Genomic DNA, 26,442 nt, shown 5'->3' with positions numbered 1-26,442 from the left:
GCGGAGGGCGCTGGGGCCGGGCCGGGCCGGGCAGGGCAGGGCGGCGGCGGCGGCCGTGGGCGGTGGCGGCGCCCGGTTCCCGCCGAGGCCCCGCCCTCCTCCCCGCCGCCGATTGGCCGATCTCCCCCCCGCGCGCCCGGGAACGCCCCCTGAGCCGGGGAGGAGCGGGCGGTGATTGGTTGGGAAAAGGGGAGCATGCGCAGTGCGGCGGAGTGAGGGCGGCGCGGCCGCCATGGTTGGTGAGGGCGGAGCGGGGCGGGGCGCGGTCGCCATGGCAACGCGGGGGCCGCGCCGGTCCCGCTGCCCCCCCCGGGATGGAGCTTTCGCATCCCTTCCCTTCCCGGTTGCGAAACAGGGGCGCTTCCCCTTTCTCCAGAGGCCGCCTTCCCTTTTCTAAGAACGCACCCAGACGCGGGGAAGAGGGATGTGCCCGGAGGGGCGGGAGCGGGACCAGCCGCGGGGAGCTGAACCGGCATCCCCATGGGATGGGATGGGATGGGATGGGATGGGATGGGATGGGATGGGAACAGGGGCAGAGGAAAGCAGAGCCCACCAGGGGCTGCATGGCTGTCACCGGCATCCCCATGGGATGGGATGGGATGGGATGGGATGGGATGGGACGGGAACAGGGGCAGGGGAAGGCAGAGTCTACACGGGGATGTGTCCCTGACACCAGCATCCCACGGCAGCAGGAGCAGGGCACTGAGAGCAACTAGAGGAACAGGGAGAGAAAAGTGGATCAGGGAGAGAAAAGGGAACAAGGAGAGAAAAGGGGTTCAGGGACAGAAGAGGGGACCAGGGAGTGAAAAGGGGAGGGGGAAGTGGGTTTGTCAGAGCTCTCAACACCAAACTCTCAAAAAATTACAACACAGGCTCGAAAGTTGGTTCAGTTCTGTTTCTTTGCTGCCTTCAGATCCTCTTTTCATCTCCTATTCCAGGCACAAGGGCTCATCCTCGGCGAAAAACCTGCTGTGGTTGGTGCCGTGTGGCCTCAGCCTCACCACAGGGGCTGAGAGAGGGGAAGGGGCCAAGGGAAACAGCAAGTGCTGCAGTTTGGGGAGCACAGGCACCCTAAACTCAGGCCTGGAGCTTGGACATACAGCAAGGGAGCCTGGCATGGATCGGTTATAAAACCCTCTGTCTTTTATTTCATTGCCTTTGGTAAAGCTCGGTAAAATATTTCTGGGACAGGCAACTCCTTGTCTGGCTTTAATTACCTGGGCAAATTTTCCTAAGGATTATATTGACCTCAAATATGTCAACGTTTGTTGAGGCCGTGTTCCTGAGGCTTTTCCCATTAGGTGCTAATGGATTCTGGCTAATAGTCAAGCCGGATTGACCACCAGCGGGTGCCCTGGCCAGCTCCAGGATACCACAAGTACGTGGGGAAGAGAGCTGGGGAGGGCAACACCAGCTTTGTTAGAGCCAAATTACAAAAATCACCATGGCTCCGAGCCAAAGAGATCAGGGAACATGCTTGAGCAATTGCATTCCTGACTATCTCCTTCTCTGGGCATGATTCACTTCCAAGTCAGGGCTGTGAGACTTCAAGCAAAGGTTGCTTTTGCTTGGAATTATTCTCCTGTTGGGAGGGTGCAGCTGGGCAGATGCAGGGACCCCACACCTTGGTGCTGCTGGGGGCAGCCAGCCAAGTTTATCCCACCTCTCCCTTGGGTGTTCTGGACCCTGCCCTTCTCCCTCCCGTGCTGTCAGCACCCCAAAGGCTCTGGACACGGACTCCTTGCACCCCAGAGGCCTGGACTGAGCTCAGAGGACACCATAGAGGCACAGAGACTTCTCTGCTATCGCTTCCATTTCCTCTCAGCTCGAGCAGGCCCAGTTTTTAGCAGAGGTAAAACCTCAGCCAGAGGTTTGCGGTCTTGGCCACATGCAAAACTCCCTGCTGGTTTTCACTCTCCCACGCTCGGCAGAGAGGTGAAACTTCCCCCCTCTCAGGATCCCTACTTGACAGAGAGGTGAAACTTCCTCCTCCTGGGATCCCCCCCCTTGACAGAGAGGTAAAACTTCCTCCTCCTGGGATCCCTCCTGCCCCAGCACTGTGTGCATGAATGGATGTTCCTGCAAAGGGAACCCTCAGGAAGGACCACTGCCATGGAGCACAAAGAGTGTCCACAGGAGTGTGGCCCCAAAACCCTGGAGATGCAGTGCCCTAGGGCTCCCAGGGTGGCTCTTAGCCCTTACCTCCCTGTCAGGACAGCTGGAGAGCTTCCCACATCTGCTGCCCATCCCCTCGGTTGCTTCAGTGAGAGAAGACAGGTCCTGTCAAATCCCAGTGCTCTCCATAACATTACCCAGTGTGGATTTGTCCTTTAATCACACCCCAAATGGGGGATGCTGGAGAAGTGCAGGAGCAGTGCAGTGCTGGGTGCTGGGCACTCACTGCCCGCAGGTTCACAGGGAGGGTGAGAGGAGCAAAAGAAATGTCCATGCATGGGCAGATCAGAGAGGTGGGGGTTCCTGCAGCACCCCGTTGGCCTCCACTGCTTCTTTCCCTCTTCACATGGCAGCCTAAAGGTCAGCCCTGAGCCAAGCCTCGAAGTCCCCATTCCCCTGGGCCATGGCATGGAGGGCAGTGCCTCGGCTCTCCTGAGAATTCCCAGAGCCTGGAGCTGGGCAAGGGCTTCGGGGCAGTGTCCTGAGAAATGCCTGGAGGCAGCTGGGCTGGCAAAGACACAGGTCTGTCTTCAGGCTACAAGGAGCTGCCACCACAGTCAGTAAAAGCTGGGAGCCATGTCCATCATCTCTGGGAGGTGGGATGCTGTGAGCCCCGTCACGGAGACACAGGAGCTGCGTGTGCAAGGTCCATGCTGTGCTCTGAGGGGCTGGACGTGGCCTGGGTGGAGGTGCTGTGTGGGAGAGCCTGTCCAGAGGCTCCTGGGCCACTAAAACGACTGGCACAGCCTTTTCTGCTCCTGCTGGCGTGGGCTCTGCAGGGACACAGCAGAGGCATTGTAGCAGCACACACATACACACACCCCCCACCACACCCACCCCTCACCCCATGGACAAGCTAGAGGTGTCTTTCTGCCTGGCCCCTGTGGCCAGGTGACCACGCAGCCCCCTCCTGCCAGCACCACAGGTGCCAGGGAAATATTAAGATGGGCAGAGCAGGAGGATGGCAGGGCTCAGAGCACTGCCTGGCTGTGAGCAGCACCTCCCAGTGAGAGGAATTACCTGTACGAGCTCTATGCTGTTGGCAGCAGCCACTAGCCAGGAGACAGGTCCCTTTGGTGCCACCTCAACGTGGCAGGGTCCAGGGGAGCCACTGAGAGAGGGTGTGCAGGACCCTGAGGCAGGGTCACTGTCCTCGAAGAACTGCAGAGGGGACAGCCCGATCTGGAAGAGCAGAACAGGGATGGACGTACAGCTCCTGGGGCTGCACAGCCAGAGGACCTCACCCACAGCAGCCCAGGGCTCCCCAGCCAGGGCAGGATCACGCCAGGTCCCCAAAACCTACTGAGTGGTAGAACTCGTCACCAGCAGGGTCGATGACCAGCAGTGTCACCCACTCCTCGTGGGCACGGATCCTGTGCACTGTCTGCTCGTGGTCCAGCCCCTCGATGCTCTCGCCATTCACTGCCAGGACACGGTCCCCGTCCTTCATCCCCGCCTGCTCGGCTGGCAGCCCCTCATCCACCTCCCACAGGAACTGGCCTGGCACGGTGAGGGCACAGGGAGGGTGGGGAGATGCTGCCAGACGGGAACTGGCACTGCTGACCCCCGTGTGCGGGTGGGCACGGGGCTGGCAGCTCTTCCCAACCCTCAGGCACGCCTTGCCCAGGTACAGACCATGCCCTCAGCCCCCTCACCTGTGCCCCCCGAGATGCAGTCGTCCTCCTTGAGCAGAAACCCGTAGCCAGCTGGACCCTTCACCAAGTGCAGCTCCCGGGCCTTGAAGGGGAGCCAGGCAGGGTCTGCCAGGGCAGCCGTGACCCGCAGGCCCCGCAGGCGGTAGAACTCCTCCACGGCACTGGATGCCACCAGCAGTGTCACCTTGTTGCCACTCTGCTTAAGCTGGGTGGGAAGCACAGAGCGCTCGGTGATGCTCCCAGTGATGCTCCCAGCCCCATCATCCCTCACCCACTCACGCCAGGAACAGGCACCTTTCTGGTGAGCTGGGTGTGTGAGTAGCTCTTCACGCTGTCCCCGTTGAGCTCCAGGAGCCAGGAGCCTGCTGGCACCCCTGCCCTGTCCGCTGGCCCATCCTGCCTCACTGACAGCTGGAAGGTGCCCTTGGTGCCTGCAGGGAGGAGATCTGGGGTTATTCACCAGCCCGTGGGCGCAGGAGCTCAGGGAATACCCAGGCACGTGGTGAGGCAGCAGTGCCAGTGTCACACAGGGACAGAGGCTGCATCCTGGGGTGCTACATCGGGGAGGCTCCCAGTGCCAGCACCCACTGCCCATTTTACCTTCTGGCCCCGACACTGTGAAGCCAAACCCGCTCTTGTCCCTGGTGACGTGGCAGAGGCGCGGGCGGATGTCAGCGGGCAGCATCTGGGACAGGTCCCTGCCCAGGGATTTGGCAGCTTCATAGGAATCACCATCCAGCACCGCCAGCAGGACCTGGTTCCCGCTGGCCTTGATCCTCTGCACCACCTGGAAGCACCCAGGCTGTGAATCCCAGGCGGGCACCCCTGGCATGGGGTGGCATCAGGGTCATGCCACTGGCCCTGGGGTGCTCCCAGCTTACCCTCATGTGGTCCAGGTGGTCCACGAAGTGGCCATTGACCTGGAGGAGCCTGTCCCCATCCTGCAGCCCCCTGCGCTGGGCCACCCCCCCCAGCTCGATCTGCCGGATGATGTGGCCCTGGCAGCTCAGCTCCTCGTGCAGGCAGAACCCGAAGGTCTCCGTGCTGTCCTTGCTCAGGAAGTAGAAGCGGGGCTCCCCCACACCCTCAGCATCTGTGGTGGGGCACAGCCCGTGAGCAGGAGATCCTAACACGAGCCCTCTACCCCATCCTGGGCTGGGGGCTCCTTATACGTTCACCTCCCACAGCTGCCCAGCGTGAGAGGGAGCTCAGGACCCCAGCAATGCCCAGGTGCCACAGACACAGGGACACCCTGGGAGATGAGGGTGTTTATTTACCCGTGTCCTCAGTCAGCGTCAAGGCAGGGTTGTCGATCCCATCTTTGGGGTTAAATTCAAATTTTCTGAAATGATAAAGGGGCAGGAAGGGCCACGGTTAGTGCAGCATCGTGGCCTCCCCCTGCCTTCCCCAGGCTTGGGGAGCCTGTTCCTCCCAAAAAAGGGCCAGCTGAGCCACAGTTCCTCTTCCCTGGGGAAAGCCAGGAGGGGATCTCCCTCTTGGATCACCCTCCACATCTCTCCTGAGCTAACAACCCAGGGAAGAGCTTCCTGGGGCAGGTCAGCCGTGAACCACCCCACCTCAGCTGAGATGTGGCCCAGCACAGCCCAGCTGTGGGGCCAGGAGTCCCCAGAAAGCCCCCTGGCCAAGGGGAGCTCAGGACTTACATGATGGATGTCTTGTCCCCGAGCCCTGCAGAGGGAGAGGAGAGGTCAGTGCAGGAGGTGGTGGGCTGGGAGCAGACCCCATGCTCTGGGACACTCAGGGCTTGTCCATTCCCAGGCTGAGCCTGCCATGCCAGGTGAGGGGATTTGCCAAGCCCACACAGCCCCCTCAAGCCCCTCTGTTCCCTGGCACAGCTCGTCCCTTGCCCCCACCACCACTGTCCTCTTGCATTCCCAGATCCAACAGGCTCTGACTGCGCAGCCCTGCAGGATCCTGGGGGGCAAAGCAGGGCCAGACAGAAGGAGCTCAGTCCTGTGGGTTTACAGGGCTGAGCGAGGATGAGAATGGTCACCAGGAGATGGAGACAGAGGCCTTCTCTGGCACTCCTCCCCATAAAAGCCCTCCCCACATCCTCCAGCACGAGGAACCCCAAAACCAGAGAGAGGGGATTCCTCCCCAGCATCCCCACAATGTCCATCTGCATTTTCCTGCATGCCTCCAGCTCCTTCCCATGGCCCGCCCAGGCTCGGACATTGCCTTGCTCTGTGTGGAAGCAGGGCCTGGAGACAGGAGTGTGGGGAAGGGTCTCCCCAGGTGCAGCCCCACTCCCCCAGCACATACCTTCTGTTTGCTTCATGGCTGCAGGGAATGCAGGAGGGAGCAAGGTACAGGGTGAAGTGGCAGGGACGCGTCCCCGCCTCTCCCAAGACGCCCCAGGTTTAATGGTTAAACAGCCCCGACGTCTCCCCTGCCCTCCCAACCCCAGGGCACTGCCAGCCTGGGCTGGGAGCAGGGACCAACCCCCTGGGACACCCAGCTCCTGGTGTTCTGGCTTCCAGGGGAACGCACAGCGGGAAGGACCAACTGATTTGGCACAAGGAGTGGGCTGCTCCGTGCCAACCCCGTGAGAGGGAGAAGGGGCAGAGCCCTCCACTCCACCTGCTGGAGGGGCAGCTGCACCAGCAGCTCCCACATTCCTCCCCAGGAAGAGCCTGAAGAGGACATCGAGTCTTGGAAACAAAGTGGTGCACTTTAATGCTCCCAAAGGATTCACAGACGAGCCCAAGCCCTGCCCTCTGCCACTGCTGCAGCCGGGGTGCAGGGGCTGGGGCTCCACGAACCCAGGAGAACAAGTCCCGTTTGCTCCTGGCCTGGTCTCTGTACCATTCCCACACCGCAGCCTGGGGGGCTGAGCCCCACGTACCCAGCATCTTGGACAGCACCCATCCACTGAGGATCTCCATGTGGATCAGGGCACAGGGGGCTGGGGCACACCCTCCACCACTCCCTGCCTGGCTGGGGGACGGGGCAGCGCTCAGAGGGTCCCGTCCTGCAGCTTCCCCAGCATCTTCTTGACCTCGCTCTCCACCCGCAGGAACTTGGCTTTCCTCCAGGGGTTGACGGTCTGGCTGCGGCTGCTCTCCAGGTCCTGCAGGAGGAGGGCGAGGTGCTGCCGCACCCGCTCCCGGTCCCAGAAGGGCAGGTTCCTCTGCACCACGCTCAGGATGTGGGACCAGTAGTCGGAGACGTCGGTGCCCGCCGTGAGGAACACCAGAGCCCTGACGCCGTCCCGGTCCATGCGCAGGCTGTGCAGCGCCCGCTTGCCGTCCTCGCTGATGTCGTTGAAGTACAGGCTGGGAGAGGGACACACCGTGAGGGTCATGGGGGAGCACAGAGGCCGGACAGGGGCGCGGGCACCGCCGGCAGAAGGGGAGACACGCGGCGGAGCGAACTCACTGCACTTTGTCCAGCGCCTCGTGCTTTTTGGCCACCTCCACCACGCTCAGGGCGCCCGCGTCCGTCAGGGAGTTGTACCCCAGGTTGAGCTCCCGCAGGTGCCGGTTCTGGGCCAGGTGGTGGGCGATGGCCTCGGCGCCGCCGTCGCCCAGCGCCGTGTGCAGCAGGGACAGCCGGGTCAGCGAGCGGTTCCCTGCCAGCGCCTCGGCCAGGAGCTGAGCCCCCTGCTCGCCCACGGGGTTGTTGGCCAGCCTGCGGACACGGGGGGGGGGGGAAAGAGCGGGGAATGCCTCGTGGTGGGCAGCAGGGACAGTGCCATGCAGGGACACGGGGGCAGTACTCACCGCAGGCTGCTCACCACGCACTTGTCGTGCAGGAGCAGGTCACGGATCTCCTGGCAGGCGTCAGGGCCCAGGCTGTTGAGCTGCAGCCTGGGGCAGAGCAAGACACAAGGGTGGCAGGACCGAAATGGCTGTTGCCCGTGGGCTTGGCAGCCCTGCCCTCTCCATCTCCCCCAGCCCTCCCCATCACTGCCCTACTTGGGCTCCCCAAACCAGGCCATGCAAGGTTTCCTCTCCCAAAGGGAGCACACTGATCCCGCTCCGGAGCATCGGCCAGCAGAGCCAGAGCCAGCAGGAGCAGGGGAGGGGACGGGGGTGTGGGGTCTTCAGGGTGGGTGAAGGTCTGAGGAGGGATCAGGACTCCTCCAAGCCCTCCTGAGCATCTGGAGGAAGGAAGTGCGGCACAGCCCAGCTGCAGAGCCCCGTCCAACTCTGCTGAGCACGTCTCGCCACCACCTGGGCGGCAGGAAGACCTGCAGCTCCACAAACGTTCTGGAACAACTGTGGAAACACCTGCACGGCTCACACTCCTGCCTTTGGGATGCCCAGCTCCTCCCAGAGACAGCGACAAGGGGATGACGGGTGGCTCCAGGGAAGGACTCGGGTCTGCCAGGGCAGCTGGCAGCACAGCCTGTACCAGCTGCTGGGAGCTGCCCAAAAATTCCTGCGGGAGGGTGTGCTGGGACTGCAAATCCCAGCATGCCGTGCCCTAGCAAGGCTGCTCAGGGAGCGTTGCATGTTGGAAGCTGTAGTTCCCTAGGTCTGCACTGAAGATAAACAAGGGCAGGCACGCCCTGCCCTACTTTTTCCATGCCTGGGCTCCCAGTGCATCCCTGTGATGGGCAGAGCTGAGGGAGAGCCCAGCCTTTGGGCGCTGCCCAAAGGTGGTACTCACTGAAGAGCTTTGCATCGCAGCAGGACAGGGAAGAGGGTCCTCAAGCTGCTGCTGTCCAGGTTGCAGGAGGTCAGGTTGAGCTCCTCCACCTCGTGGCACGTGGTGCCCATGACAGAGGCCAGGACAGAGCACTTGAGGGGGGTCATCTTGACGGAGGCGAGGTTGACGGCGCGGAGGGAGCGCACGGCCTCGGCCGTGAAGCGCTCGTTCTGGAACTCGTGCAGGAAGAACAGGTAGTCCATCAGCTCCGAGGGGGGCAGCCCCTTGTGGCTCTTCCTGATGACCGTCTTCTTCATGGCCTTGGCGATCTCGAAGGCCGCCAGGTTCTTGATGGAGCAGCCCAGCTGCTCCAGGATGGCGCGGTTCCGGCGGGACAGGATCCCGCCCATGAAGATGGGGAAGAGCTCAAAGACCTCATCATCGGGGGCCTCGTCGGGGTGGCGCATGGGGCCCTCCACGCCCAGGATGCTGGAGTTGATCTGGTCCAGGACATCGTCGTTGTAGTAGTCCTCCTCCTTGAAGAGCTCCTCTGCCATGGTGTGGGCGATGGCGTCCCGCTCCTTCCCGCTCAGCCGGGAGAAGTAGCGGGGAAAGATCTTGAGCAGGTTGAAGAGCACGGGCAGGAAGCGCAGGGGCAGCACCTTGGAGACGATGTTCACCACCACGGCCACGTCCTCGCTCACCCTCCCGAGGACCTCCGACAGCTCCTTCCCCACCCTCTGGGCCAGGGTCTTCTTCTCGCCCAGCACCACGTAGAGGGCCGCCAGGTACTCCTGCATGGCCGGGATGGTGAACACGAAGGTGTGCTCCTTCCCTGGCTGCACGCACGGGCTGAGGAAGAAGCGGAAGACGTCGCTGCGGAAAACCTCCAGGAGGTTGAGCTCACTCTCAGTCTTCATCTCCACCTCAAAGCACTGCTGCAGGTCGTCCTCTGAGAAGCAGGTCTTGCGGTTCATCACCCCCTCGTAGGCCAGCTTGCCCACCGTCTTGGCCACGTACTTCATCATGGAGATGTTGGTGGGGTCGGTGCTGTCCAGCACCTCCCCGCTGAAGTTGAGCCTCAGGAAGCTGGTGTAGATGCCAGTGAGGGTCTGGGTGGGAGGCACCGTCCTGGTGAAGTAGAGGAAGTGCAGCGTGGTGCACACCAGCCAGCAGTAGGAGGGCAGGAAGCAGGCGGCTGTTATTTGGTTGTGGCGCTCCAAGTTCCTGGACAGCATCTCCACCAGGTTCTCCTGCTCGGCCGAGCTGCCACCCCTGCTGCCCTCCCCGCTGCAGCCAGGCTGGCTGAGGCGCATCTGGAAGTAGAGCTTCTGCAGGTTGGTGTCGGAGAAGCCGCAGATCTCGGCGTAGCGGCCCACGTACTTGGAGGGGATGCGGCGCACGGCCGACGGGCGCGTGGTGACGATGATGCTGGCCTGGAACCAGAGGGCTGGGTGAGCCTGGAGGGGCCCAGCAGGGTCCCAGGTGCATAACCCACACACAGGTGCACAACCCACACACAGGTGCACAAGGATCACCCCACCCGGTTCAAGAAGCTGCTGGGCAAAGGGCACTGGATCAAATGTGGCCCAGGCAGAGGGGATGGAAGGATTTTCCCTGTCCCCTGCTAGACATACGTGCAGTCTGGAAGACCACAGCCCAGGAGACTGCCTTCACTACCTCACCAGGCCTCCCCAAAGTTCCCACACAGACCACTCAGAAACAGCAATGTGAGGCCACCTTGGTGAGTCCCTCCAGTCCCTCCCCTCCCTGTTTGCTCCCAGCCAAGCTGCACTACAAGTGATCACCCCAACAGCCCTGCCTGTGATGCCTCAGGGCCCACACCCAGCCTTTCTCCAGCACAAAGGAGCTGGGGGGAGACACCGACCTCGGGCAGGAGGTACTTTCTCAGCAGGTTGACCACGATGGCAGAGGGAGGCACGGGCTCGTTGGGGTCACAGCACAGCTCCGTGCCAGCCAGACAGAAATCCAGGTTGAGGCGCTCCAGGCCGTTGAGGATGAAGAGCACCTTGAGGTTGGAAGCCCCCAGCACGGGCACCACGTCCCGGAGGTGCTGGTACTTCTTGGTTATGAGGCGGCGCAGGGAGATGGGGGCATTGCTGTGGGACAGGTCCTCGCAGGAGAAGGGGATGACCAGCTCGAAGCGGGGCAGGCGGCCGTGGCACCAGTCCACCACCATCTTCTTGATGAGGGTGCTCTTGCCCGTGCCCACGGTGCCGTACAGCACCACGTTCTTCACCTGCCGCCCGCAGGCGTCCGCGTCGAAGAGGTTGTGGAGGCTGATGACCTGCCTGCAGGGCTGCTGGAGCTGCTCCTGGATGGTCAGGTCAGGGGAGGGCTTCAGGATCTCCTCCAGGGAGCTCTCCCGGATCACTGGGTCCACGTGGACGGCGTCCAGAGAGAAGGAAGGGCCAAACTGCTGCTCCTCATTGGGCTGGTGGCTGAACCACGCAGACAGGCTCTTCTGGTGCTTCTTGATGGCACCTGGGAGGAGGAGGGTGCTTAACAAGACAAGGGCAGGGGGCTGGGGAAGTTGCCAACCCCAAACCACTGCAACAAGGTGGCTGCAGTGAGGGGACAGCACCTAGTTCTTGCTGACCCTCCCACTGCCCAGGGCAGCAGCTGCCCCCAGCCTGCTGTGCAGGACCCTCACCCAGCTCAGGGCTGCAAGCTCACCTGAAGAGGCCACGTTCCTCAGCTGGGACTGACTGTGGCGAGAGGAGCTGGGGTGGACAGGATTCTCCCCAGAGCCTCCCTGGTAGCCAACATAGCCCCTGCAAGAGGAGGGAGAGTGTCACGAGGAGAGCAGGGCCAGCAGCTCCCAGCCCTGCCTGGGGCAGGGTGGGCAGATCACAGGTGAGTGCCGTGGGAAGTGCTGAGTGGAGCCAGCTCACCCCTTCCTTGCCCCACACCAAGGGAGAGCACAGGGCCAGGGTAAGGGCACAGCTAGGAACCAAGGGCAGGTCAGCAAGGCAGGTGCTGTGCATCCCCAGCAAACCCACAGCAAGGCACAGGAGCGGGGCTGAAGGCAGAGCAGGCAGGGACTTGGGTGTGGGTGTTTCTCTAGGGGGAAGCAAATCATGTCTGTGCCCACAGAGCCCTGCTGGCCTCGAGGCAGCCACCTCAGCCACCCAGGCCCTGTGGCAAACAGAGACCCAGCTGTGTGGCACTGTACCTGGGGAGGGAGATGCTGCTTCCACGAAGGATCTTCCTGAAGAAGCAGCTGCCTGCAGTGCCTGAGGGGGAAGAAGAACACACAGAGTCAGGGATGGGCTTCTCCAGCCCAGCAGCACTGACCCCACCCAGTCCAAAGGCTTCACACCTTGCTGGGGTGACCCACAGACTGCAGAGCTGGGGAGGGATGTCACTGGCAGCAGGACAGAGCCAAGGGCACAGTCCCACAGGCACAGAGCCCAGCTCACCTGGCACTGAATCAGCACACGCGTGCACACCCCAGGTGCCTCTGCCCCATGACAGGGATCTCTGCATCCAGCTGCCCCAGGGCAGGCAGCTCTGGCATTGCATGGCCCGTGCCATCCTCACCTGAAAGAGACGGGGTGCCCACAGGTGGGTGAGGGGCTCTGGGGTGCTCAGCATCTGTCCCACGTGGGGCAGGGCAGGATGGGGCGGTGGGGCTGTGGTGGGGCAGTGCCCTGCCCAGCCTTGCCTGCCCCAGTACGGTCCAGTCCGGCAGAACCGGCTGTGCTGGTGCTGACTCAGACTCCCGCCCCGGCTCAGCAGGGCGATCCTCCGGGAGCACGGGCTGTGCTCACAGCCCACAACATCCTGGGAAACCGAGGCACGGCGGGGGAGGGAGAGGGCGTAAGCAAACTCCAGCAGGTAGGAAGGGACACGAACAGCGACTGCTTGGCTCAGCCCTGCCACAGCCCGGGCTTTTTACAGCGCATCCAGAGGGAGAAACTAAGGCACGGGGACAGGGCAGCACGGGGACAGGGGCAGCTCGGGGACAGGGGCAGCTCGGGGACAGGGCAGCACGGGGACAGGGGCAGCACGGGGACAGGGGCAGCACGGGGACAGGGGCAGCTCGGGGACAGGGGCAGCGGGGCTGACCTTGAACCGGGGTGTCCTGGTCTCGATGCCTTTGCAGCCGGCAGAGCCCAGAGTGTCCCGTGCCCAGCTCCCAGCCCCCTCTGCCGAGCAGAGGGCCCCACGCTTCCCCCTCTTCGCGGACCCCCTTCGGGGACCCCAGTGCCACTCCCGGCCCACGAACCCCCGCTCGCCGTGACCTCCCTCCCCGCTGCTCCCGTGCCCACGGTGGCCGAGGCCGTGGCGAGGCAGGGACACGGAGCCCGGGGCAGCGGTGGAGCCGGTGCCAAGCAGGGCTCGCAATCAGCTCCGGGTTACCTCCAGCTCGCGGTTAGCTCCGGCAGGATTCCGAGCTCACGGAGCAGAGCCCCGGTGCCGCTCACCCGCCTCCTCCCATGCCCGTCCCGGCGAGAGGCTCGGCTGCGGAGGCGGCTGCTCTGCAGCAATAACTTCCTGCAACGCCATCCCTGCCCCGTCCCGCCCCACGCCCAGCGCCTGCCAAGCTCCGCGGGAGGGCGGCCGGAGGCACAGCGGCCAGGGAAAGCGCCTGCACCCCGGACACGGGGACGGACGGAATGGGGGGGGGCTTGGGTCTTACCAGATGTGCTGCTGGGCGTTTCCTCCGCGCGCATCTGGCGGCTCCGCATCCCCGGCTGCATCCCGGCTGTGCAACTGCAGCCTGCGAGGATGGGTTCTGCTCCTGAGCAAATCAGCCGCTCGGCTGCCACCCTCTCACAGGGAGAGGGAGCAGGGAACAAAACAGCAGCCCCACCAGGAAAAGGAGCTGGAGGAAGCTGGACCTCAGCGCGGGTGGTTTTGCCTGGCTGTGTAACACACACACACACACACACAGACACAGACACAGAGACACACACACACACACACACACACACAGAGACATCTGTACCTGCCCTCTCGCTGCTTGCAGGTCAGCTCTGGTGGTGCTGAGACGAGGGACAGCTGTGTCAGTGCTGCCACATGCACCCTGCTTAATCCCTGGGTGCTGTCTTGGGGTGCTGGGGCAGAGTGGTCACACGTGGGTAACGATGCTCACACCCCAAATGCCCAGACACTGCCCCCCCCAACCCCAGGACCTGGGCACACACCTCTCCCCTCACGTGTGTCCCCCTGAAGCACTCAGAAGCACGAGACATGCAGGCACTACACTATAAATATAGGTTTTATTGATGTGTGAAATCCAACGAGTACAGCTGGCACCTCAGAAACACCGACATCAATCACAACATCTCCTCCTGCCCCAACAGCTCCTGGGACCCTCTGTGGGCACTGGTGAGTGCCAGCAGCGAGCTGGGGCCTGGCACCCCGTCCCTGCGGGGCACTTACCTGCGTGTGCAGCCCAGCCTGGAGGGCCCAGGGCCTCACCTCCACCCTGCCTGGTTCCTGCCAGGCTGCAGCTGTGGGCAGCAGTGCCCTGGTCCTGCTTCTCAGCCTCCTGCCAGCAAGGCAGAAGGACCCAGACAAACACCACCCAGACCAGCTACCACGACAGATATACCCTCCCTCAGCCTTGGAGGGGTTACCTGCAGCTTGTTTTGGCAAACTGCCCCAGGGGAAGCACAGCTCACACCTGTGGTCGTGTGTAAAGGTGGGGTTCAATGGCTGCACCTCTCTGCATGGTCCCCTCAGCCCTGTACCTCACAGGCACCCTACTGTGCAGCCCCCACTGCATGGGTGGACACGGTGAGGACTGGAAAACCACAGGGGGAAGGACACACTCAGAGATCCCAGGGCTGCCCGTGGCAGAGGGACAGGACAAATGGTGTCCACACACAGTGAGAAGGAAACACTGTTTTATTGCCTGATTTGGGAGAGGGGTGAAACCCTGGGAGAAGCCCCATCTCCTCCCTGTTCTAGCCCAGTCTCCCCTCCAGCAAACCCCAGGCGGGTGATGATGCATTTGCTCTTCTTGTGCGTGTGACAAAGGTGGCCTGGCCATGCATGGAGGTGAGTGGCATCCCCCTGCCTGCCCTGCCTGCATTCCCAGCAGCTGTGAGAGGCAGAACCTGGTGCAACTTGGGCTGAAGGGGCTGAAGCAGTTTTTGATTCCCAGGGAGCTGGAGCCACAGCTTGAACCCCCATCCTCGTCCACTCAAAGTGCATCACAAGGGAAGGCAGGGGCAGGAGAGGAGAGGAGATGTGGGGGGAGAAGCCTGCTCTCCTCCATCACACTCCTCATGATTATCCAGACGCGTTCTCCCGGGGGATTCCTGCATCCTGGAGCACCCACGGCACCGCTTCCCTGCTCTGATAAAGTGCATCCTTGCTGCTCCACCGAGGGCCCCCCTGAGCAGGACGGCTGCACCCCGTGCCCCTGCTATGCCAGGGCAGAGACAGCCCCCCTTGCCCTGCTCCTGCAGGGAGGGGACCACCCGGGCAGCAGAGGGGCAATAAAACCCAGGTGCTCAGCCCAGCCACAACAACCTGGGGGCTCAGTGCAAAAGTGCTTCTTCCCTTTGCATTTCCCTGTGCCTTCTGCCATCTCTGGGATTGTCCTGGCAGGGAGGGAAGGGGCCATGGCTCAGTTCACTCCTCAGGCAGCACTGAGGGTGCCCAGATCCCTCACTCATTGCAGCCCCTTCGTATCAACACCTCCCCGTGCCTCCTGCTGCCCTGGGGATGAGGGGTGCCTGCCCCATCACCCCCACTCCCCAGTGCCCTCACCCATCCTCCAGCTCCAGGGCTTGTCCTGGCCCTCTGCCCCGCAGTGGCCATGGACCTGCTCAGCTGGGACACCGTGACTCACCAGTGCAAGAGGCCCAGGCTGTGCTGAGCTCTCCTGGGCATCCTGGGGGAGCTCCAGCTGCCCCATCCCGGACAGGCTGGTCCCAGCAGCCACCTGAGGAGCTACCTGCCCCAACAGTCTTCTGAGCTCAGCCAGCCCATCCCAAAGCCTCGTGTTGAGCACCCCTGTGCCTGAGGGACACGGGCAGTGGCAGTCCCATGTGCCTGCTGGCAGCCCCTTTGCTCCATTCCATCACTAGCCCATCTTGTCCTGATCCTCCTGGGAGCAGCAGTGATGGCACAGGGGTGTCCAGGTGGAACCTTCTGGAAGGTGCAGGAAGCAGCAGGACACAGCACTGGGGATGGCATTGCCTCCAGTGTGTGGGAAGCAGAGCCCAAATGCCAGGAGCAGGCAGGAGCTGTGCAGAGCTGCCCCACTGACACCTCCTGCCAGCTTGGGATCCATCCTGGGAAAACCCTCAGCCCAGCCAGGCTTAACTAGTCCCTGCTCAAGAGCAGGACAGAAGCAGGGCATCAGTCCCATCAGCTCCACAGACAAGGAGGTGGAAGAAGGGTGACAGCCCACAGCCCCAGCATCCCCCTGGCTCCCTGCCCATCCATCCACCTCGTACAGAGCAGGCACAGGGACCATTCCCCACTCCACTGTGCCCCTGTGGCTGTGGGAGACTGCAGCCCCCCAGGTGGCACAGCTCCCTGCATGGGGCTGGCAGCGAAGGAAGATCCAGGAGGAATTCCCAGAGGGGAATTTTGTGAGACATAGTGATAAGTCAGGCAACACTCCCTGTGGAAGACCCCGATACCCAGCATAGAAAGGGCACCAGGGTATGTCCTGCTTCCAGACCCTCTGTGCAGGAGAGCCCTGTGGCCAAACCTCTCTGGCAGCCCTCTCTCCAGGCAGGGGAAGCTCGGCTTTGCTGAGTGCCCAGCATCAGTGTCAGGCCAGCCAGACCTTGCTGTGCAGTCCCAACATGAGCCATTGAAATCAAAGATCAGTCTCCAGGACTTTGCTGAAGTCTGGCATTTGCCCTGCAATCCCTGGCTGCTCAGAGTGCCAGCAGCAGCACCACCTCCCAGGCTGCACTTGACCCAGGGCCAGCACACCAGGGTAGGGCAGAGCTGCCTTCCCCATCCAGAAACCATCCCATGTGCGTGGGTGACCAGTGCAGCCCAGTGACACCAGTGCCAGCACACACAGAGCCTGTGCTGTGCAGCCAAGCAGCATGTGGTGTTCCCAGCACAGCAGCTCGTGCAGATGCCCCACCACCTCCGGGCTCAGCTCAGTTCCTTTGGAGAGCCAGCAGGGTGCCCCGACCTGCCTTCCCTCTGCAAGGTGTGTGGAGAGGGAGGTGACCTCGGAGGAGACACTTGCCAAGAGGGACGTTTTCCTGATACCAGTCACAAGGTTCAGAGCCCTTCCCAGTGTCCGGGTCACACCCACTGCAAACAAACTGCTCTGAGAGCTCACCTGGTTTCCAAACACTGCTGGGACTCCCTTCTGCACAGTGTCACCCTGGGAGGGAGGCTGGCACTGTGACAAGGCTGGGTGTCCCTGCCATCCCCTCCTTGCACAGCCAGTGCTGAGCGAGGCTCTTCTGCCCTGTCCTGCTGAGACAACCACAGTTGTGCTGGGAGGAGAGAGGTTGCAAGGGAAGGGCTCAGGGCCAGCTCTTCTCCTGCAGTGGAGGCTCCAGTGATGGCATAGCCGAGCCCAGCCCTGCTTTCCAGCCTCCTGGCACTGGCAGGGTGTGGCAACTTAAATCCTCCTTGCTCCATGCAAGCTCTCGAAGAGACCAGTCACTTCTCTCCACGTTGGTTGATTTGGGTCAGACCCTCTTGTCTGAGACCCCAAAGACAACAGGGACTGAACATGAGACTCCCTAAGGTCTGAGATTACTGTCCTACTCTCACAGACCCTGCCATATCCCCAGGTTTGAAGATCCCATCTCTGAGGATGGCACCAAGAGCAGAAGTCTGAGACAGAGCCCCAGGTCCTCCTCTGCCTGCTGGCTGCTGGCTCCCTTTCCCCTCTGGGGTGCAGTGGGGTTCGTGGGAAAAAAAAAAAAGGAAAAATTAAAGAAAAAAAAGAGGGAAGATTTGTGCTGAAAGAAGAAGGAGATGCAGCAACAGGAAACACTAAAGCCTTGTGCAACTTGGCCTATTGCATCTTTGGGCTCTTCTCAGCACTGACTCACGTGGTGCCAGCCAGGACGAGGAACGGGGCCATGTGCTGCACTCCCAGCCCGGGCTGTGCTGCTCTCCTCTCCTCCCAGCTCCAGCCCCTGGGTGCTGCTCCCCACTGCCTGGAGCATCCTGCTCCTCTCAGCCTTGCTGGGCACACAGCCACCTCCTTGGGAGCGTCCCTGCTGTCCCAGGGGTGACAAGAGGGGACCCAACCTCCTCCGTGGGGTCCAGCAGTTCCCAGGAGAGAGAGGGTGGCACATGCCAGGGCTGTACAAAACGTTTTGCAATGAAGAGTGTGTGTGTGGAAAGGTTAAAACAGTTCCGAGATGTCTCAAAACCCTTCTCGACTGAGCCAGGCCTGGCTGGCACCCACCGGTGCCTCTGCCACGGTCTGTGGCCTGCCAGGAGCACCGTGTCCATCCACAGAGGGTCCCTCACAGCAGGCCAGGCCCGGGAGTGGCCGTGGGGGCCCCTTTATCTCTCTGACTTGACTTTGTACCTGAGGACCAGGTAAGCCAGGAGCCGCAGGATGACGAAGAAGATGCCCAGGATGAGGAAGTCCAGGTAGAGCTTGGCCTCCTCCACGTCCAGCTCCTGCAGGATCTTGATGGGCTTTTGGAAAGGGCAGAAGTCCTCGAGGCACTCCAGGTCCTCGCGCTCCATGGCATAGATGGTGAGGATGACGCCCTCAAAGCCGTACCTAGGGCAGAGCACACCCGAGAGAGTCACCCCGGGCACCACAGGAGCCCCAGGGGAGCCCAGGACAGGGAGTTCTGGCCAGAGTGTGGGGTCCCACCTGACATAGGAGACGTAGGAGCTCCACTGCAGGTAGGTGGGGATGGTCTTGAAGCTGACAAAGAAGCCCGAGAAGAGCAGGACGGGGATGGCAGTGACGGGTCCCACAAAAGTGGCCACCTGGGGAGCAGAAGCTGGGTGTCACATCCTTGTCCAGGGGTGAACCACTCCCCCCACACCCCAAAATTGCCATGGGACTCCTTGCAAGCCTCCATGAGACAGGCAAAGCCCCGTCTGACCTGCAGGGAGGTGGAAGCAGCTCCGATGAGAAGCCCAAGGGACTGGGCCACCAGGGCCGTGGCGGTGGCCAGGGCGGAGAAGAGCAGGAAGCGCGTGGCCTCGGGGGGCTGGCCCGTCATCCAGTACACGATGCTGCAGTAGGCAATGGGGCAGATCACCTGCACAGGGGCACAGAGACCACCCTGCTGGACCCACGGGCACGCTCACCCCACACACCCTTCCTGGGGGGTGCAGGGACCCCACAAAGCCCAGCCCGGGCACGGGACAAGTGGCCGTGCAAACAGGGCACAGCAGCATCAGGGTTGTGGCTGAATCCAGCTGAAGCCTCACCTGGAAGGGCACATCTGCCATGGTCTTTGCCAGGTAATAGGCTTTCAGGCTGTACCAGTAGTTCAAGTGCTCTCTCAGGAATACAGTCATCTCCTGGGGGACTGTGTGGGAACAAGGAGTTAGCAGCCAGCAGTGTCCTGGGGGGCTCCAGCCCCACTCCCACCCATCCTGGGTGCAGGCAGGGGTGATGCTGCCCCAGCACAGAGCTCCAGGTAACCTCCTGCCTCTGCCCAAACCTTCATCAGGGAAAAAAAAAAAATCAGACACTGATTTGGGAACTTTCCTCATGGAAAAGTCAGCTTGACTGGGGGCTTTTAGGCACACTTTTTGAGGAAGTGAAAGAGAGTTAAAGTGGCTGAAAATGCAGCTTTACAGACAGTTTATCAGAGAAAAAGAAATAACCCAGCATTCCACTGAACCCAGAAGCATATCACAGCCAAACAGGGAGCAAATGCAATACACACGAGCAGAATTTTCATCCTCTCTTCTTTGTTTGATTTTTTTCCCTCCTTCTCCTGTCTTTTTTCCCCCCCTCTTGTCCAAGTCATCGGGCTGCCCCCCACGCTGCCCAGCGCTCAGCTGGAGCACCCCAAGGGCTGGGAGCAGGGCTGTGGGGCAGGAGCTCCTTACAGGTGAGGATGGTGGGCATCAGGGCAGCAAACATGAGGAAGAGCATGGAGAAGAAGAGGAAGCCGGTGTTGTTGAAGACCTTGCCCGCGTCGTTGCCGATGTGCAGGTAGAGCAGCCCAATGAGGACCCCGATGCAGATGTGGGACATGAACCTCAGGTGGGTCAGCACCTGCAGGCACAGAGGGCACAGCCTGAGCCCCCTCCAGCCCCCATTTAAATCCTTGCCTCTGCCAGCCCCAGGTGGCCAACAGGCCCCATCCCCTGAGCCCTGTCCCAGCCTGTTCTGCCCTCACCGTGTCCCTCAGGATGCAGATGAAGGTTCTCTTGAAGAGGATGCAGAACTGGGTTGAAGTGCTGGTGGCAAATGTGTGGCTCTCGATGTGATCCACGTCCTGCAAGGCCAGAGGCGAGTCAGGGATGTGGGTCAAGGGTGCTGCTAGGACAGCACCCTGGGTGGGCACCTGCAGGAGGCCCCTCTGACCCCACTCACCGTCCCACAGTGTGCTGGGCACGATGAATCTGCCTTGTCAGGGCTGCTCTTCTTCTCAGCCATGGTGCACATGCCATTCTGGACGGCACGGAACAGGACGGGGTTGAGGTCCCCGTACTCTCCTGAGGCCACCTCGATAACTGTGGGGGGACACAGGACCCCTGAGAGGTGCTGAGCCAGCCCTTGCCACCGCTTCCCCAGCCAGCACCTGACGGGTAGGGCGCAGGCATCTCCCCTGGGCAACCTGGAGGCATCTCCCCTGCCCCTGGGCAGCCCCCAGGGCTTGGGCTCTGGGTTTGGACCTTGCCACCCTCTGCAGCCCCAGCTGGGGCAGGGGCACTCACTGAAGTCAGCGGGGTTGTGGTATGTGGGGCAGTGGAGGCCGAGACCCTTCAGGTAGGGGATGAGGTTGGTCACGATGCCTTTGAAGATGCACTGGCCCTGGCTCAGGATGTACAGCTGCAAGAGAAAGCCAAGAATATGGCAGGTGAGGAGCAGCCAGAGCACTGTCACCTGCTCCCACCCACCTCCCTACCCTGGGGTGTCACAGGGCACCTTTGCCAGACCCCTGTGTGCCACACAAACCCCAGGTCAAATGCCTACAGCCCCTCCCTCCCATGGCCTCTCTCCTGGCCCTTAGGGCCAGAGGGACCCCCTGAAGATCCCTGTGTCCCATCCCAGCCCAAACCTTGTCGAACATCTCAAAGAGCTTGGCGCTGGGCTGGTGGATGGTGCAGATGATGGTGCGCCCACCCTGAGCCAGGGAGCGCATCAGGGACACCACCTGGAAGCAGGAGGCACTGTCCAGGCCACTGTGGGCACGCAGGAAGGGGCAGAGAGGAGAGAGCAGAGAGAGAGAAGGACAGAGTTGAGAGGAGGAGTAGTACATCCTAAAGATGCCCCTGCTTGTGGGCACCCTCCTCTCAGATCAGTGGAGAGGAGCATCAGCCCCAGCCCTCTTGGAGCCCCTGGGCACAGTCCCACCCCACCCTCAGGTGGGCACTGGAGGGTACTGGCCACCCCAGTGCCCCTGGCAGGGGAAGCCCAGCTGAGCAGTGCTGGGGAGCCCCAGCCCCCCTGTTCTCACCTCGTGGGTTCATCGAAGAACATGACAGGGGGGTTGTTGACCAGCTCCAGGGCGATGGCCAGGCGCTTGCGCTGCCCCCCCGACAGGGAGATGGTGCGGGTGTACGAGCACTCCAGCAGCCCCAGGGCTGTCAGGATCTCATTCACCTGTGAGACAGCCCATGGTGAATGAGGCTTTCATGGACTTTCATCCCATCCCTGCCATCTCCCTTCGCTGGGAGCCCCTCGGTCCCCTCAGGGACCCGCTGTCTCCACCCTGGGGAGAGGTGAGGGGGCTCTGGGCCCACCCTCCTCTGCACTTACCAGCTCCTTCTTCACCTCCTGCTTCTCGCTCAGCTTCAGGTTAGCAGAGACCTGCAGGGAGAAGAGGGGGAGGGAGACACAACTGTCAGATGCAGGGAACAGATCCAGCAGCACTGTGGCCCAGCCCTGCCCAGCCAAGATCCCAGAGCAGCAGCTCGGGGTGAAGGCAGCAAGAACAGCAGGATTCTGTTCCCGCATCCCAGACAGCCCTTGGAAATGCCTGATGTCAGCCTGGGCTCAGTGCCCGAGGACGCAGCCCAGAGGTGCCCAGAGAGCCCAGCAGGCTCCTGCCTGGCCTGGCTCACCATCATGGCCTCGAGCACGGTGAGGTGTGGCAGCAGCATGTCGTCCTGCATGATGTAACAGGACATCTTGCGGAACGTGCGCAGGTCCCGCGGCCGCCCGTTCACCAGGATCTGCCCCTTCATGCCAGTCTCCCTGCAGGAAAGGAGGTGTGAGGGACTGCAGCACAGGACCCCCAGCCCTGCACCCCCAGCCCTCCCCAGCCTCACCTGTAGCCAGCCAGGATGTTCATGAGGGTGGACTTCCCGGCGCCCGAGGGGCCCATGATCCCGATGAGCTCCCGCTGGCAGAACTTCCCTGACAGGCATTTTAGGAGAGTCTTGTACCCTGGAGGGAGAGAGCAGCAGGGGGTTGGATTCACAGGGCAGCAGGGCTACAGGGAATGCGATGCCATCCTGGCATCTGGGGACCTCAGGGTTTCCATGTGCTGGTGTCGGGGGAACTCAGGTTTTCCATGTGCCGTGCCAGGGGCTGCATGTGCCTGGGGCCCGTCTCCATCAGCGTCCCCAGGGCTATGGCCACAGCAGGATCACCTCCAGCACGATCCCTGACCCTGGGCCTTGGCTGATCCCACTGGTTTCCAGTGCTGAAGAAGCTCATGACCTGGATCACAGCAAAGACCAGGGAAATCCCTGGGTCAGGTCACAGAGCTGCTAAGGAGGATTACCAGGCTGTGACATCGGTCCTGGGCATGTCTTCATATCCCAATCCCTGGGGCCAGGGAGAGAGGCATGGGGAGGAGCAGGGCAGCACAGGGCAGGCAGAGTCCCCAATCCTGCTGGAAACTCTTGCCTTCATTGGCATTCACACTGTGCCGCCCGGCAGCAGCCACTGCTAATCAGACCTGGAATTATCTCCGCTTTAAACGCAGCTGATTAGCATTTTCTGGCAGAAGGAACATGATGTGTCGGGAACAGGGAACAAGCACAGCCTCGGGCTCTCAGGAGCTGCCCCCAAAATGCAGTCCTGGCCAGGAGAGCAACGGGATACAGGATACAGGGTGTTGTGTTGGGAGCACGGCCCGAGCTTGAGCATCTCCCTAAGGGAAACACGCCCCCTCCGCGCCCCACGGGGGCAGGTGGTGTGGGACGGGGGCAATAAATCCACCTCCCATCACGGTCCCACCACACTGTGGGGAGCCCCTCTGGCTTGTCCGTGCCCAGGATAGGGGGGTGTTGGGCAGGGTGCCCAGCACCAGCATCCCCAGTTGCTCCTCTGCACCCCTCGGAGCTGGCACCCCGCGCACGGCAGCGGGTCCCGCTGGCAGAGGGGCAGCGAGGGGAGGGCGGGGGGCTGTGCAGGGTGGCAGCAGAGCCCAGCGTGCCCGGCAGCCCCCCCGGGCACCACGCACGGCCCCGCACCGCGCATGCTGCTCACGTCGGCGCCACTGCAGCTTGCGCAGCGGTTACTCGCGTTCATTGACTGCCAGTAACCTCCTTCCTCAGCTCAGCGGGGCAGCCGGAGCTGGGGGCTGTGGACAAAGGCACCGCGAGCCCCCCCGCCGGCTCCTCCGGCTCTGCCTGGCCTGGCGGAGAAGAGCGGCCCTCCCACCGGGGGACCCCGGTACCCCTCGGCATCTCCTAGGGGGTCCAGCTTCCCGAGCTTTTCCCCCTCCCTCCCTGCAAGGCAAGCAGCCGGTCCCCTCCCCGGGAGCTACAGCACAACCCACGGCTGAGCCGCGGCTCCCCCCGGGATGTTTCCTCAGCATCCCAAATAAACAGGCGGGCAGCATCCTCTGGGATGTTGGGGCTGGTCCCCACATCTCTCAGTGCCTCAGTTTCCCGAGCTGCACAGCCTGGTTTGGGGTCGGGGTCAGAGGCTCCACCCAGCACTCCTGGCTGGCAGGGCACCTCTCTGGGCAGCGCTGTGACCTCGATCCCCGCTCATCCCTGCCTGCCTTCTGGAGATCAGCTCCCCCTCCATCTTATCGGGCTGCCTGATTGGCATCCCATTAACCGAGAGCGCTAATTAAAGCAGACTACCACCCACCAGCCGCCATCTGCCTCCCCTCTCCCCTCCCTGAGCTCTCGGCCAGAGTCACACACAGCAAAGGGAACCGTGGCCTCAGCTGCACAGGGAACCACTGGAGAGGAAATCCCTGCAAACCACACGTCCTCCTTGCCAGGCTCTGAGCTGGGGCACCCCCAGGGTCTCCTGCTGCCAGCACATCCCACACAGCCATCATACCCCAAACAGCAGTGCTGGGGAAACCCAGCCACCCTGGCTGCCCCAGCATCTCTGCCCTGTCTCTCTCCCCACATAGCCCCAGCCAGAGGTTTCCCTGGAATGCGCTGTGCTTTCCTCCTGCATTGCACAGCAACTGCTGTGGGACACGAAGCCTTCCCTCCTCCCACGGGCACCCAGCACCAACAGCCAGACACAGCAGGGCTGCAAACAGCCCCTGGCACTCGGACAGAGCAGGGTGAGATCATGGCATGCACAACAGGAGCGGGGTGTCCCTGCCCTGCCCTTCCCCACCCGCCAGCTCCCACCTCTCTTCCTCCACCAGGATCCTTCCCGCACGGAGTAGGACAGGTCGATGAACTCGATGTTGACGGCCGAGCGCTTCGGGAGGTGGGAGAACCTCTGGGCCTCCGTGATGTGGTTCTCCACCTTCTTCAAGTGGGTGGTGAGGAGCGGGGCGTCCGGGGGGCTGGCGTGGCACACCGTGTCCTCCAGAGCGATGGAGACGCAGGCGGGATCCATGCCCTTCTCCGCCATCCTGCCGCTCTGTGGGAAGCGCACAGGGATGGGCTCGCAGCGGGCTGCCTCTCTCAGGGACTGCAGGGACCAGCCCACAGCAAGTCCTCTCTCACCCTTCCCTGCTGGCTCCAGGCCTCACTGCCCCCCCTGCCCTGTGATGCGCTGCCCAGCTGGGTCCAGCACCCACATCTGGATGGGAGGATGGACCCGGACAGGGCGGCTGAGCCTCTGCACTGAGGGGCTCACGGGGAGCAGCTGATCAGCTCCACAGTCAATAATTGATGCACCTCCTGCGGCTGGTCCGGCTCTGGCAGCAGAGCTGGCAGCGTGCTCAGCTCTGCCAGCCCCGGGGCTGCTGGGCTCCCTGCCCCAGTCCTGTCTGTCACAGGGTAGGAGGTGGGAGAGCTGATGTTCTGCCCTACGCCTGCATGTCCCCAAAGGCTCACCAGGAACTGCCCCTGCCTGGCCTGGCCTGAGGGAACACAGGCATGAAATCCTAAGCAAGCTGACTGTTCCAGCTGTTTTCTTGGACAAAGCCTGCTGTGCCTCACCCAGGCTCCTGGGGCACACCAGTCCTGGACAGACTAGACCCCAGCCCGGGGTCCTCGTGGGCTTGCTGGAATAGTCTTAACAGAACAGGAAGGGGGCCCTACTATTGCCAGACCTTCTCTGCCTCCCTCAGGTCATCATTTCACCTCCCTGGCTCTTTCCAGCACAGCCTCAGAGAGCAGGCCAGCACTAACTGGGGCCATGACGCTGACCCCCACATCTGCCCGAAATCCTCCTGCCTGCAGTCCTCCCCTGGCCGGCTGCAGCACAGCCCAGCTCCTCGTGTCTCCGCTTGGCTTGGGGGCTCTGCGGTGCTGGGGGGATGCAGGGCCAGGCAGGGGGGGGAACGCACTAACCTCGGGTCTCAGAGCCTGGGAGGGGGTCGGGGATCCCTGCAGCAGCAGGAAAAGGAGCCTGGGCTGTGCCCAGCGCCCACCTCACCTCCCAGGCTGGGGTCCCCCCGCCTCGCTAACCTACATCCAGCCGGGGCTGCGGGCAGTGCCTCGCTGCGGCGGGAGCGGCGAGGGGCAGCGGGATGGCTGGGAGCTGCGGGAGAGCCCCCAGCCCAGCCCCCGCTGCGGGCTGAGCCCTTCCAGGACTGGAGGGGAGCCAGCCCAGCCCCGGGGAGGGAGAGGTGGGCAGGAGGGGTGGGGGTTCCCAGCATCCACGGGGTGCGAGAACGCGGGGTTCAGGGGGGGCAGCGGGCACGGAGCGCCCTCGGGCTCACCTTGACTCCTCCGGCTGGGCGTTCACGGAGCGCTAAACCCCGCAAGCGGCTCTGCGCGGCTTAGCCCAGCCCCGAGGCGCGGGGTGGGGACGGGAAGGCTTTGCCGAGGATGCTCTTCCTTCTCTCCATCCCCGCTCCCCGCCGGCCCCCTCCATCCCCTGCCCCCCCGGCCCGGGGAGGGGTCCCGGCTCTCCCGCAGCCTCACCTGGAAGGGTGCGGGTGCGGGCGCGGCGGCTCCGCTCCCGCAGCGCCCCCGCCTCGCCTCCTCCTCCTCCGCAGACAAAGGGGCGATGTCCGGGGGGCCCGGCCGGGCGGGGTGGGGGGCTCGGTTCGGCTCGGCGGGCGGTTCTCAGCAGCGACAGCCGCGCTGGGCGCTGCCCGGGGTCCCTGGCCGGGCTCTCCTCCCCATCCCTCCGCGGGGCTGGGCGGGCGGGGCGGGCGGGGGTCGCCCCGGCCCTGCAGTGGCTAGCTGCACCCCCGCAGTGGCTAGCAGAGGCCCCGCAGTGGCCAGCAGCCCCCGCTGCTCGGGGGTGCCCCTCTCCGCCAGCCCCGTTCCCGGTGTTGCCGGGCGGGGAGCGGGATGGGCGGCGGGCTGGATGGATGGATGGATGGATGGGCTGCCCGGGCGGGCAGCGCTGCCAGGCAGCGAAAAAATCCTCTTAAAGGGACCGACTCTATTTCCTCTGCCTGCCTGCCGGCAGGCCCTAAGCATCTCCGGAGCACACGCCTGGGCTTTGCCAGCCCTGTCTCCGCACCCCCCTGCTCCCGTTCGCATCTGGGACACCCCCCCCGCAGTTCCTCCACTGCCACCTCAGCCCAAAACCCACTGA

The 26,442-nt window shown here is 62.9% G+C and overlaps 3 protein-coding genes and 1 long non-coding RNA gene across 6 annotated transcripts; all 4 read right to left on the bottom strand.

Annotated features, from left to right (window-relative positions):
* Positions 1–822: 822 nt before the first annotated feature.
* Positions 823–6,775, bottom strand: PDZD3 (PDZ domain containing 3). Of its 2 annotated transcripts, none has more exons than XM_027655572.1 (10): positions 6,697–6,775; positions 5,495–5,519; positions 5,108–5,172; positions 4,712–4,923; positions 4,431–4,617; positions 4,125–4,261; positions 3,831–4,035; positions 3,479–3,675; positions 3,196–3,357; positions 823–2,948 (listed from the first exon to the last, which is right to left on the bottom strand). In XM_027655572.1, exons 1-10 carry the CDS (start codon positions 6,734–6,736, stop codon positions 2,904–2,906), a joined length of 1,275 nt encoding a protein of 424 aa, XP_027511373.1. In that variant the 5' UTR covers positions 6,737–6,775; the 3' UTR covers positions 823–2,903. The 2 variants fall into 2 exon arrangements, with proteins under 2 accessions (XP_027511373.1, XP_027511374.1); XM_027655573.1 differs by lacking the exon at positions 6,697–6,775 and adding an exon at positions 6,114–6,403.
* Positions 6,504–12,981, bottom strand: NLRX1 (NLR family member X1). The gene is made up of 9 exons (XM_027655568.1): positions 12,831–12,981; positions 11,888–12,008; positions 11,641–11,701; positions 11,142–11,239; positions 10,333–10,949; positions 8,466–9,880; positions 7,574–7,660; positions 7,230–7,481; positions 6,504–7,126 (listed from the first exon to the last, which is right to left on the bottom strand). The coding sequence occupies exons 2-9, from the start codon at positions 12,000–12,002 to the stop codon at positions 6,808–6,810; spliced, it is 2,964 nt and encodes a 987-aa protein (XP_027511369.1). The 5' UTR covers positions 12,003–12,008; positions 12,831–12,981; the 3' UTR covers positions 6,504–6,807.
* Positions 12,982–13,674: 693 nt separating this feature from the next.
* Positions 13,675–24,940, bottom strand: LOC113952967. The gene is made up of 3 exons (XR_003529707.1): positions 24,927–24,940; positions 16,225–16,228; positions 13,675–15,189 (listed from the first exon to the last, which is right to left on the bottom strand). It is a non-coding gene; the product is annotated as an uncharacterized LOC113952967 (long non-coding RNA).
* ABCG4 (ATP binding cassette subfamily G member 4) lies at positions 13,675–26,201 on the bottom strand. Of its 2 annotated transcripts, none has more exons than XM_027655569.1 (15): positions 25,818–26,201; positions 24,126–24,363; positions 21,843–21,960; positions 21,636–21,768; positions 21,331–21,381; positions 21,029–21,174; positions 20,630–20,753; positions 20,286–20,400; positions 19,942–20,081; positions 19,745–19,843; positions 19,452–19,620; positions 18,822–18,922; positions 18,491–18,649; positions 18,253–18,371; positions 13,675–18,156 (listed from the first exon to the last, which is right to left on the bottom strand). In XM_027655569.1, the coding sequence occupies exons 2-15, from the start codon at positions 24,352–24,354 to the stop codon at positions 17,931–17,933; spliced, it is 1,929 nt and encodes a 642-aa protein (XP_027511370.1). In that variant the 5' UTR covers positions 24,355–24,363; positions 25,818–26,201; the 3' UTR covers positions 13,675–17,930. The 2 variants fall into 2 exon arrangements, with proteins under 2 accessions (XP_027511370.1, XP_027511371.1); XM_027655570.1 differs by lacking the exon at positions 25,818–26,201 and adding an exon at positions 25,613–25,726.
* Positions 26,202–26,442: the final 241 nt, after the last annotated feature.

The sequence above is a fragment of the Corapipo altera genome, unplaced genomic scaffold (genome assembly GCF_003945725.1).
Source record: "Corapipo altera isolate COAL_440 unplaced genomic scaffold, ASM394572v1 71, whole genome shotgun sequence".
In the NCBI taxonomy this organism is placed as follows: Eukaryota; Metazoa; Chordata; class Aves; order Passeriformes; family Pipridae; genus Corapipo; species Corapipo altera.
The sequence above is the reverse complement of the archived record's forward strand: the minus strand, read 5'-3'. Positions and strand labels throughout refer to the sequence as shown.

Bases quoted from the DNA above. Each gene is read 5' to 3' on its own strand.
- NLRX1 (XM_027655568.1), bottom strand. From the start codon at position 12,002: ATGGCACGGGCCATGCAATGCCAGAGCTGCCTGCCCTGGGGCAGCTGG. The intron at 7,661-8,465 runs GTGAGTACCACC...GCTCTGCCCCAG, and splicing joins CTGCGATGCAAAGCTCTTCA to GCTGCAGCTCAACAGCCTGG. The intron at 7,482-7,573 runs GTGAGTACTGCC...CCGTGTCCGCAG, and splicing joins TGCGTGGTGAGCAGCCTGCG to GCTGGCCAACAACCCCGTGG.
- ABCG4 (XM_027655569.1), bottom strand. From the start codon at position 24,354: ATGGCGGAGAAGGGCATGGATCCCGCCTGCGTCTCCATCGCTCTGGAG. The intron at 21,769-21,842 runs GTGAGGCTGGGG...CCTTTCCTGCAG, and splicing joins AACATCCTGGCTGGCTACAG to GGAGACTGGCATGAAGGGGC. The intron at 21,382-21,635 runs GTGAGCCAGGCC...TTCTCCCTGCAG, and splicing joins CCGTGCTCGAGGCCATGATG to GTCTCTGCTAACCTGAAGCT.
- PDZD3 (XM_027655572.1), bottom strand. From the start codon at position 6,736: ATGGAGATCCTCAGTGGATGGGTGCTGTCCAAGATGCTGG. The intron at 5,520-6,696 runs GTACGTGGGGCT...CTCCCTCTGCAG, and splicing joins GGTGCTGTCCAAGATGCTGG to GGCTCGGGGACAAGACATCC. The intron at 5,173-5,494 runs GTAAGTCCTGAG...TTATCATTTCAG, and splicing joins GGGGACAAGACATCCATCAT to AAAATTTGAATTTAACCCCA.